General features: G+C 39.9%; 1 protein-coding gene across 3 annotated transcripts in view; it reads right to left on the reverse strand.

Annotated features, from left to right (window-relative positions):
* The window catches only part of ATXN7 (ataxin 7), an 81,726-nt gene that overhangs the window by 28,694 nt on the left and 40,501 nt on the right, over positions 1-12,531 (reverse strand). For 2 of the 3 annotated variants that reach the window (XM_035546725.2, XM_035546724.2), the window contains one exon: positions 7,116-7,220. The exons of the other annotated variant lie outside the window; for it this stretch is intronic. In XM_035546725.2, the coding sequence (XP_035402618.1) occupies positions 7,116-7,220 (105 nt within the window). The remainder of the gene's footprint in view (positions 1-7,115; positions 7,221-12,531) is intronic. 3 annotated transcript variants of the gene reach the window in all.

A 12,531-nucleotide genomic window follows, 5' to 3' on the forward strand; every position in this document is an offset into this window, starting at 1 on the left:
CTATTCCAGCTGGCTTCTTCCAAGGTGAAGCTGAAGTCAAATACACTCAACAGCTACTTTATGAGAACTGCTTGTTTTCTTCAGATCTTACTAAATCTGTCAATCAATACACAAACTTTGTCCCTCTCGCTGAGCAAGTACTTTTGTAAAGCAACAGCGAACATGGCAGTGCTTCCTCTTTTCCCACAAAGATAACTATCTTTATTCTTTCTTTCCGCTTGTTCTCCCCGTGCTGATGTCTACCTTGAAAAGGGAGCAGTCTGCCTCAGTCTCTGCGTACTTAGCAAGGTAATTGTTACGAAGGAGCAGGGTTTCCATGTGACACCTGTATAATTATCTATGTTAGCCTTGTTTTTAACATACTTCAACCTTTTAGTGAGAACAGAATAGCAAAGATATTCTCTGTCCAGCCAGTTGTAAAACACAAGGATTTCTGCACGTAGGCCTTCTGCTACAGCAGAACAGCACGAAATTTGGTTCATGCTAACCGAAGGTAAGAAAAGCCAAAAGCACACCAGAACATTTTTAAGTTCACGATATTTTAGCACGTGGTGCTGTAGACAGAATAACATGAGATACATCGTAAGCAGTAAGCTGAGCAAATTTCTTCTTTAAATCTGAAGCTGAACACCGTAATTTTCACGTTCGTTGACACTTAATATTGCTTTACATCTTCAACTTTACAAATCCAGGTGCCCACAAAAAAGGCAAGTTTTAAGAGAAAACTGCCATCAACTTCTTAAACAGACTCCCTCCGTTTTCACGTAATAAACAAAGACCACAGCCGTTATGCTTACACAAATAGCTTTCTGCACAAGAACTGCCTGCAATGGTACAATTAACCACAGTATATAACTTCACTACTCCTGAAAACCTGCGTGGCACAACTGCTAGTGACTTGAAATCCCACCTCACCCACTCAGTATTCAGCTAAAGGTTTTGGGGTACACATTGCAAACCCCAAACATATTTACAATTTCTTTCCAGGTGGTAACACTTCCTTATTTAATGATGCATTATTTTTAAATAAGTAAATAATCAATTGAAACAGTTTTCCGGGATGAATCCTGTACTGACCTCTGAGCCCATTCCCTTCTGGGAATACGCCAAGACAACTCTTGCAAAAGTTACAGAATTTCACCCATCTCTGCCAAGAAATTAAACTAGTTGTTGCTGGACCCAGAGACTAAGATTCTACTGCTGGAATTTTGACTGTGTGAACTACTGCAAGAGGGCTCCATGTTTGAACAGAAGCTGGTGAAGCTGCCAATGATAATTTGTTAAATCGTATACATTTACTCAGGCTATAATATGACAAATACCACCTGTGCGTATTTGGCAATATGCTTGGCAGATTACTCCAGCACATCTGTCACACACCAGATAATATCAAAGTTTTATTTTGGTTACTAGACTACTGTAGAAGATTACCAATACCCAAGAATATTCCTATAATTTATATCAAGCATTTTCACACTGCTTTAAAAAGTCATTAGTGAACACTGGACACTTATTTACTGAAACAAATTACTTGCTGCCAAAAGCATGCAAGCCATAATGAAGGCTTATCCTTCCAAAACACAGACGAGCTCCTGCAATCTCCTACAATAAAAAAGAAAAAAACAATACAAAACCCACCGAACAACAACCCCCCACCCTGATCCTCAGGTCCAATGGCTTTGGAACAGGATTCAGTACATTCTTTTCTTTTCATATCTACATCAAACGCTGCCTTGTACAGACACTATCTTTGATTGTAATACTTGCTAGATAGTCTCTCTATACTTTTCTAAACATGCAGCATCTGCAGAACTTCAAAAAAAATTAGAATTATTAAATACTGATGTCAGATTTCCAGAACAATTAGCTGCTGCCAAATTTGAGATAACAAAAAACGGGTAGGACAAATTTATATTCAATTCACACTATGTCAAAAGAAATCAAGTACATTATGCTGCAGGGCCTGTAATACTTAAATTACTTGTGATATAACATCTGAAATACAACAGACTATTATCAGGGATAGTTAAGGGATCACTTACCCCAATTAATACCACAACAACTATCACCCTCTGAATGCAAGCACTTAACACTCCCCTCACCACCATCCCCAAAACCAAACCAAAACAAAAAAATTCCACCACTTATGACAAGCCAAATCAGTAAACCTGCTAACTAAAGGTGGGTGTGAGAACTGGTCGAGGGAGGAAGGAGTACGGTTATACAGTCAGAGGTACACATAGATGAAAGATTCACGTGAGACTTTACAGTGACTTGCTGGATCCAAGTATGTGAACGTCTGTCCCTGCTGCCAGGATCTGCCCTGTTGGTCTCTCCAGGCTGAGAACAAGACCGGGTGCTGATCTTGTCTATTCCAGTCCCACCACCTCCTAGACAGCTCAGGTGTGCGAATCTGTGTTGTTATTCCTTCAGGTTTAAATGTGCCCCGAGCAGAAACTCCGATGCTTAGGAGTCTCCCCTTGGCTCACAGAGCAGCAGAAAGCAATGCTCAGAGCAGGTGCTCACCTTTGTTACTGCATGCCAAACCTATGGAAGTTAATCAAAACATTGGACATAGCTCTTTAATGACTCAACAACCTGACACACTGTAATGGTCTCTTTCCAGTGCTCGCTGAATTAATGGTTTCCACAATCACTGCATGACTCACAAACACTATCAGCTTATGTTTCACAGGTAGCCTTCCTTATGTTTTCGTACAGATTGCTGGGAAGTTATAACCCCACTTCATGTTTACAGAAGCCAAGGCACAAGTGAACCAAGAAACTCTGCAGAAGAAGGAAGAACATAAGGAAAAATTAGAGGGAAGAAAACCCGTATCTCTAAACTGATGCTCCATCCACACTAGCGAGCTATCTCCTCTCTCCTCTGAGCCACAAACCAGCGCGGATGGTGAAGAGAAGCAGCTTTTTCCAGACAAGAAGCTGATAACCACAGGGAGACAAGAGAAACCCGTGGAACGGCTGAAATACCAGCGAAAGGTCATATGGACCCAAAAACATGTCGCTTCAGGGTTTCCATGAAGTACCTGAAATAACCATAGCAATGGCTTCCACAAAGAGCAACGTTTTGCTGTAATACAGCAACCTTCTACATAGGGAGAATGGTTTTAAGGGGAAAAAGGGAATAAAAGGAACACATTTGATCCTAACACAGACACGTCCTGCTAGCTGCCAAGGAGGTCTTCCTGACAAGTACGAGGGTTAGCAATTTGACAGACAGCAAAGTCATTTTTACTGTAAGAATTAACACAGTACGAGAGGAAACTGTGCAGGCACTCCAGAAACACACCCAATTTAAATACGGAAGGAGAGAATATGCTGCATGGAAGCTGGAGAGGCTGGCGCACGATCACCCAGCCTGACAAGTGGAACTGGAGAAAAATACTGTGCTTTTTCAGAGGAGGTCAGCACGATAAAGAGATCTCAGGTGCTTCGCCCACAGGACGGAAAGCCTGCACGTTACAGCTTTGTCAGTCCTTCACCTTTGATTGATCTTGACTCATCCAAGGAAGATGCTGATACCACAAAAATGCAACCATTCAAAAAGACGCTGCAAGAATACTGGCAATAAAGTCCTGAGATCATCTGTTCAGTCCTGTGGATGAAGCAGCTGAGGTCTGACAGAGCGATGATTTGTTCTGAAAAGCTGGCCAGCCCCTCCTCGGCTGGCTCCCCTGCCCTGCTACCGCCCTACGGCAAGAGGGGAAAGCAATTTGAGCACGCTGGCAGGCAGCTGTTGTACAGAGACCAGGAGAAATCTAGCTCTATGCACTTAAAAACAGACTGTACAGGGTTTACCATGTAGACAATTAAATTTACTAATGGCCCATAGAAAAGGAATATCGAAAGAGGACTTCAGATAATTCTTTGTATCAGATTGCTTTTAAAAACTGCTGACAGATTTTGACCACTACACATGGTGCCATGCATACCAAACACCACAGAATTTTACAAATCAATGGTAGTACAAATCAATAGTACAGAATAAGTTGTTAAAATGGCAATTCATACTCCAAACATATACTTAGATTGCCTCAAGCAAAAGTTAATTTTGAATTAGTAACTCGTCTAGTCACATTAAAAAAACATGAAATATAAAAGCGTGTTTTACACAAATATATGTGACTTGTATCAGTAAAGTATTTCACTGAAAAGGTAAAATATTTAAATTATTTCTGACTACATGTGGTTCAGAAAAAAAGCAAACTATCAAATGTCCTGCAATGCACTTTCAGCCTACCTAAGCAGTTTATCACCAATATGCTTTGGAAGAAATTAATTAGCTCATTAGGCTTAGTTAATAGTTTGTTTACCATTCCTTTGACATAAGTGACGTTTTAACAGAGAATATTCTACTTCAGAAAACCCCACGTGACAGATTTTAAAGAACACCAAGTACAAGCAACACATACCACTGCAAATTGCAGAATATTTTAAGAGATTACCATTTCTCTGGTAACAATTTAAAATAACCTCTGAAGACTGAGAACCTTACAAAAAGGTACAGCTCCATTGATGCACTGTAATTTTTAAGAACATGTTAAAAGGAATCGCTCCTTTTTAAATCTCCGAAATAAAGCCACAGATGAAGACTTCATTCAGGGAAAATGGACTGCGGTGAATCCATTTTTTTTTTCCGTTGGTATCACTAAATTGTATTTTTGTTTTAGGAGAACTGTTACGTTTTGAGGACTTCAGTTATTTCCTTCTCTAAGTACACTGAGCAAAAGAATCCACTGCTGAGGTAATCAATCACCCCTCCTATTACCAGCTTTCACATTCGGTTTGGTAAAACGAGCCAACCGTGTTTCGAGAATGTGAAGACTGATAAAAAAGGAGACAAGATTGATAGCTCTATACAAAATCAAAGTCAGCCCTCTTACCTTTCTGAGACTATTAGTTTGGCAAACTAAGGTCTTTTAATAATTTACACCCCACCCAAGCCTGTTTTTCTCATCAGATTGGCTCCTCCCATTTCCTCTGCAAGCTGCAGCACTTGTTTAGCGTCTTCATTGTTCAGAATGGGCTTAAGAAATACTAAGAATAACCTCGTCATTTCCATGCCTTCCTTCTACACTTCTCCCAAAGTATCAATCTGCCATTGACAGGCTTACATCAGAGAAACATTACTACTTAGAGATCGTGCTCCTGCAACGTGATACAGAATAGGAACATCACATTAGTATTTCTTCTTTAATCTTTTATATTTTCTACACCTTCACTTTGTGATTTCCTCTTCACTCTGTTCCTTTCAAATTGCAAGTAATGGTTACGGAAGGGCTTAGAATAAAGTAAACCTCTGGTAACGTGTTTAACACTGATACAAGCAGCATTACAGCACCCAGCCTGTCCATGGCCATGGCCAAGGAGCGATGCTGTGCCTGTTCAGTTCTTGACCTGTTTCTTCAATCTGCCCACAATGCCGTCATGCCTGCAGCTACAACGCTGGCTCCTAGAGTATGGATACCCATTTACAAAGATGGGTAGCTGGAGATCACCAATTCATTTCAGAAAGTCAGCCCAAAGAGTTTGCAGATGCCAGCAGCTCTCCATCAGCACCAACCTGAGCCAGCCCTGTATTCCTGACCTTGAGACGGAAGACTCAACATGCCAACACTCAGAACTGGGTACCGTCCAGTCCTCCCCCATACATTTATTTTTAACTGTCAGAATCAATTTAATATGATATTTTAGGACTTATTGGACACCCCAAACTGATACTCAGTGACAGGTGAGGAATCACACTGGCAAGGAGCGGACTTACTCTCAGCTGATACAAAGGCTTAGAGCACCCAGAGTTAGAAAAACATATTGCCTTCTGTTCTCCTGGCTCCCTGCAGCCCTGGAAACATAAGTTGTTTTTGTTTTTTTATTTTATTACTACTGCCATCCACAGATGAACAAGCAAACCAGTAAGAATTATGTCACAACTCCTATCAGATTCTTCTCTGAGTCACTCTGTGCAACACGACTGCAGAAATCCAGCAGCAAGGTTTGGGACATAACCTACACGACATCATAACACAAAAACCAAGCGAGAGGTGGAAAGGGATAAGCAGCGCACCCTCTGCACAGCACAGGAAGACCCCTTCCCAGTCTCTAGGAAGCAGCAGGAGCAAGTAGCAACTCCTCTCGCCAAAGGGCTGGAGTATTTAAGATGCAAGAAAAGCTATGCCTTGCTCTGAGCTCTGGGAGAGGCTCCCCACCCATATCCAGCATCTTCTATCCTTTTTAAGCAGCAAGGCAAGCAGTGGTGTACTGGGCTAGAAAAAAGGGAACACGCACAAACAGACACACACACAGAGGGAGGAAGGAGTAGTTCAGAAGATGCTTTGTCTATCTTTTGTTTCCTAACCAAGTGCCAATACACCTCCTCGATTTCTCAAGAAACGAAAAGCTGAATACCGAAAACCTCCTATTCAAATATTGACATCAAAATGTGTGATATTAATTTCTAGTCTTGAGAGGTGTATGGAAAAGAAGAACTGCCTACCTCCCCCCGTTACGTACTGTAGGAAGTGAGAGAACACTTGAACTTGCATAGCACTTCACGTTTTGTCAGTCCTCTATAAACATTGGCTAGCACCAACAAAATTGAGAGCTTCCTAGCACAGTTTATACACAAAACCATCTGACCATTAAAACAAATACAGATTGATACTTCTGAAAATAAATAAGCAAGCTTACAGCTCCTTTGGAAAGGTATTATGTTATAGGGCAGAATTTGTAAGCTTAGCTTTTAGCTAAGTTCACACTGCAACAGGACTTCGTGTAGAAAAATAATCGGTGTAGACATGGAGAAATGACACACACAGACACAAACACGCTACACAAACCGTCTGTGAAATACACTATATATGCCATTTCAAAACTGAACTGCATGCTTGCAGTGTTTCAAGACATTAAAAAATTAAAAAGGAACAAGACCTTCACGTAACTGCATTACAACGTATATAAAATGATTAAACACAGGTTATGTTCTTTGACATTATTTATAATGTAATGATCCATGTACCATCAATTTAAAAAAAAATTGCCAGGCTTAATCCTGATTTAACCTCACCCTTAATTATTAAAAATAGTTAAGCACTTACCATAATGTGATTGAAATGCCTGTGGTTTTACGACCTGATTACAGTGGTTACACATCACCAAATAGAAATCATCATGAGCCGGGCAAAGACCAAATATTGGCATATCTAAAAACAAAAAGACAAAATGGCATATCTCTCAGCTGCTTACAATTATTGAAGAACAGTTTAATTACACAGCCATGACACTAGTGTTGAATCATAATTTTAATACATTTGTTTAAAATTTGAAAATGAGAAAAAAGCATATAATGCAATGGATAATTTTGTGCTGGAGTGTTACAAAAGCAAAAATCTTCCTACAAAGATAAATGTAAAATAAGCGATTATTTGTAGAAAACATTTATTAGAAATCTGATTTAGGACTTATTATTTTATACCAGATGTAAGAACAGAATAAAAGACTGACTTCAAATGACAGACACAACATAAGAGGGGATGTTTTATGTATGCCGAAACGGGTTTGGATTTTATTCCAATTTCATTAAATGAGTTCTAAAATGAAGTTTATTTTCTATTTAATTTTTTTTTTTAACCATTTTAGATGAACAGTCATTTACCAGGCAGTATTACATGCCTAATGGTTTCATTTGTTTAACAGTGCATTATAGTCCAGCCATCTGCTGCCAGAGATCTGTGTAACAGCTATATGAGAGAGAAATAGAGAGAGATAACAGTATGTCAGAGCATGTGTGGATTTTGGAGATAACACACATACTTGCAGACTTTTACTAATAAAAAAAAAAAGTTTCTGCAATGTTGCTTTTAAGAATACAGCTTGCTAAGAGTACAGTTTAACATTTAAAACTGCATTCATAGACTACTGAGGCATTATATACAACATTTACTATAAAACTTAAAGGTCTATTGCATTAATACAACTAAATATTATTCACTAGAAGACAAAAAAAAGGAAACTGCACACATAATAGTGTATAAATTCATTATTGCCAAAGAGCAAGGGATCTACAGCACTATTTAATTGATTAAGACCAATATAAGAAAACTTATTTTCTTCTAAGAATACTCAGTAATCAGTTCATAAGTTAACAGTAAGTTAGAAATTAAGAAAGTTAAATTCATGTACCTCTGTGCTAGAAGTGACCCCAGAGTTTTGTTTTAAAAGTTATTAATTTGCCTATGTGCATTTTTAGCAACATGCTACATTTGATTAGAAAAATATGTTTGTTCACGAATGGAAGAGCAATTGTTCAATAACTGGCGTAGGCTGTGTTTTAAGAACGAATGTGACATAACCCAAGGTAAACAACGGCAGCGCAACGCTGTCATCCCTGCAGAGCCCCCCGGACTCCACTTTGTTTCTCGCAGACAAAAGAATGCATCCACACCGAACAGCTTCCAGAACTAAGGGCTCCCTTTGTGATAAGCGTTTTCCTCCAAAAAAAAAAAAAAAAAGTAATTACTTTTCTTTAAAAAAATAAAGAGGTCTCCCAGGTTTTCCAAAAACCTTATTAGCGCTATATTAAAATTAAATACCATACCTGTAATAACAGCTGCAACCAGATTTCGCATTTGGGCCCAAATACAATGACCGTGGACGTCTTAAGTGGCTGTGACAGATCACAGCTATGCTTATCTAAATCGCAGGCACTTCTTAAGCAATTGTGGTTACATTAAAAAAAATATGAACCGATTTGCACTTCATTGAGTACCGAGACTTTCATTGTTTTTTCATTTGTATGATAGTTCTGCAGAGAAATGGTTCAAGACCTCAGGCACACCTATCTTACTGCTAACTAGGCAAAACCCTGTGAACAGACCCCAGGAGAAAATGAGATAGGAACAGTAAACTTCTGTTTTTCAATCTCTACTTCCTGTGATTTAACATTAAGCTGGTTAAGGAAAATATATATGTAAAAATGTAACTGTCCTCGGTTAATACTCCATTCAGGAGTTCTTTGGGCACACCTGCCTGAAAGTTTCCACAAATACTCCACAGTCACTTCCATTTGACTCCTAATGCACCGTGATGAATGGGACAATAACAGTGTACACTGCCTGCTATTTACATTGGTAATAGCACACAGACAGGCTACTACTGTATAATATCTAACGAACTGTAAATGCACGCCCTGTAACCTGTTCCCCTAACCAAGCCTTTTCAGACAACACCGAACTCACGGCCTCTACACCAGCTCGTACAGAACGCAAGGTGGGGGGAATAAAGCCTCTAACCCAAGAAAAGCATTTCCTACTTCTGTGCATCTTGCAAGACAAAGCTCTCCTTGGCATTAGTCATGCTCTCTCTATTCAAGCACCCTCTTATGAATATTTGCTGGAAATACAGAGCTGTAATTTTACACTACAAGTAAAGCAAACTAGCAGACATTGGTGTAAACAAAAGTGTTTTCCCGTTTCAGTTTCAGGATCCCAAGAAATCTGAATCATTTAGAAGCGCTCCCCTACACCGAGAAGCACTTCTTTAGAATTTTAAAATCAAAGCTCCAAGCGCTAGAAACCAATGCCAGAACACTTAAATACACAAACTCATAGGAAGTAAGATCAAATTCTAAGAGTAAAACCAGTTGACACAGAAAAAAGGATTTGCTGCACACACAAAATCACAACTGTGATTCCAAAGGAAGTCAGGCACAAGGCTGCAGCCAGACCACGCGAGCCAGTTTCGAAGACCTTCCTCCCCCTAGTGCGCCACGACCACCCATAACTGAGCATCATTTAATGCAGCCAGCGAGGGAGTACTGAAAGGCAACGCAAATCCCTTCCGTTCTCCTACCTGGTGAAATAAACTATAGCTTTTTATTATCAAAGCATTTATTTAGGATAGACGCCAGAAAATGCTTTTGTTACAGTAACCCGCAGGGCTCCAAGTAAGGGTGGCACCTGCCGATGCTGAGCACTGCACGGATGCGCACGGACAGTCTGAAGGGCAAGTGGGCAACAAGGAGCACAAACACCTCCCGGAGATCCGAAGAGTAGTTTAACAATTGGTTTGACACTCTAAAGATTGCCATCCAGTCAAGACCAGCTAAGATGACTGGAAAAGAGCTGCGACCCGAATCCACATTGCCCAACCGAGCCTGTCTTAGGCACGTACGCTCCCACGCTTTTAATGTGCCTCACTTCACCCTAGTCAAGCAGAGCAAGAGCGGGGTTCAGGGAAGTCTTATTTCTGTTTCTGCGCTCCAGTGCGGCAAACGCCGACGTGGAGATGGTAGGAGAATGACAAAAGATATTCCGTGCAAATATTAGAGATATACAGCAGAGTTTAACAAAACTTGGAGATGGATGCTCAGTGTTTCTGCTCCCCCCACAACCCACCCCTCGTACAAGTTTGAAGTCTTGCAGCTGATATTCTCCTAATACTTTATACCTATTTCACTTAATGACATGCAAATTCGCTATTTTAAAAGTCTAATGAAGTTTATAGTATTTCACCAGTATCATTTCAGTTGAAAGATTCGAGTTGAAAGATTACTTTTTGAAATACTTGGCTGTAAATGTAAAGCCCGTGCCTCTGATGGAAGAGCCTAGCAACCATGATTCATATGTTCCTCTTTCAGAGCTGGCCTCATTTAACTCTCTCCATCTGGGAATGTTTTTCAAGGTCAAACGAGAAACTTAAAGCAAGACCTCAGCCTTTCAATTTATTTTTCATAAACGTGGTATTTATATGGTGTCAACACACAAACAGTGTTATAGGAGCTGCTGCTTGCATTAATTCTATTAGCACCGTAAAGAAAAATGACTTATTTATTTCAGAGGTATTAGACCTCTGAACACTGCGACCTCCAGAATTCATTTAAATGTAACTCAACTACAGTGTTTTGAAAAGAGATATATTTAAATGATATATTCCTGTACTCTTCCCCAAGAATAGTACAAGCACGTGCCATAGATACTTCCGAGGTATCTTAACTGCGTTATTTGCTGACTACATAATAAGGGAAATGCTTTTTATACAGAAAAGGCCAAGTCAGCATGTTTTCTGATAAAAATGGAAAAACAATAATAACAGACAACCTGACATACCCTACGACAAGTAACAAGGAGCTCAGCATATCTACTCTGAAAGACTTTCATAAACTGAGCTGTCATCTTCTCCTCCACCACGGCACGTGGAAGCACACAAGGCAGCGAGTAATTTCACCGGGTTTTCAGCATTCTCCTTCAGGATCGTAACACTACAGATGCTCGTCGTCACTAAAAGTACCTGTGTGTGTACTCTCAGTTCTACTACTTAACGTCACAGACAACAGAACAAATAAAACAGACTGAAAACACGCAGTTCGATAACAGGGCGACAGTTTGCATTTATTGAGTCACTAGAATCAGGGAATTCAGTGGCTAACACAGCTCCATTGCGTAATTTTTTTATTTTTATTTTTTTAACCCCCCAAATCTACCCCATTTCCTACAAATCTTGTCCCTTTTTCGACTGGGACCATTGTGCAATGCACCTATCCTAGCAAATAGTAAGACAACATCTGTTCTAGGATTACCATGGACAAAACATCACAAAAAAGTAAGGTTAAAATCTTCCCCAAACCAGCAACCTCTACAGAAAGACAACCAAAGGAGCCCAAATCCTGGCTGTTTTCAGGGACCAGAAGGCAGGTTTCCTATTTTGCAGAAGTCTGCTCACCACAATTGAGAAAACAAGGAGAGTGAAAAGTGAAACACAGGAAGAGAAAGCAAAAGCTGCTGAGGAGAGAAACGAAAGGGCAAAGATAAACTCTCGGAGTTATGGTAAAAGAACAGAAAGCTTGATGGAAAAAAAAAAGTGGCAAGAATACATAAAAGTACTGCATAAATGTTTTCCAGACAGACCGCTGCTAATGCTCAGTTCTTCCCTATCCATTTTCAGCACAAACATCTGCTTAGGAGAACTGTTTTTTTCAAAGTCTGTGTCCGATTTATCACCGACACACATGTACTGCTCCCAGTGCAGTAACGCTTGACAAGGAACATTTCACATGCCGATGCCCACCGTGGACAGTAACATGTTTTGACTACGGAGACCTCCACAGCACAGCGTAACGTGCCTAAAGCACAGCCCCAACCCGATTATACTTCCCGAGTGTTTTCATCAACTCGGGTTACTACCAGATGCAACCCCATTAAAATGCAATGTGCTAGATTACTAACTTTACACTCAAAACAGCTTTAACTCCCCATTATCTTTACAATTCCCCAGCCACAGAATTTATTTTTCTTTTTACCGGGGCCTGATCCAAATCCACTTTGAGCAAACGTCCCAACTTTCACCAATCCACTAGGCTTTCCAATAAGATATCGCGGAATTGTTTTGGAGCTATAATGTCCACAAGTTGCAAATATATCCCATTATTCTGAAACGTTGCCAAATCTGAATTGTTTGAATTACTTACTTCACGGACCAAAACTTTTAAGTTCAAATAATGTACACAAAAGCTATCTT

The sequence above is a fragment of the Cygnus atratus genome, chromosome 10 (genome assembly GCF_013377495.2).
Source record: "Cygnus atratus isolate AKBS03 ecotype Queensland, Australia chromosome 10, CAtr_DNAZoo_HiC_assembly, whole genome shotgun sequence".
NCBI classification, from domain to species: Eukaryota; Metazoa; Chordata; class Aves; order Anseriformes; family Anatidae; genus Cygnus; species Cygnus atratus.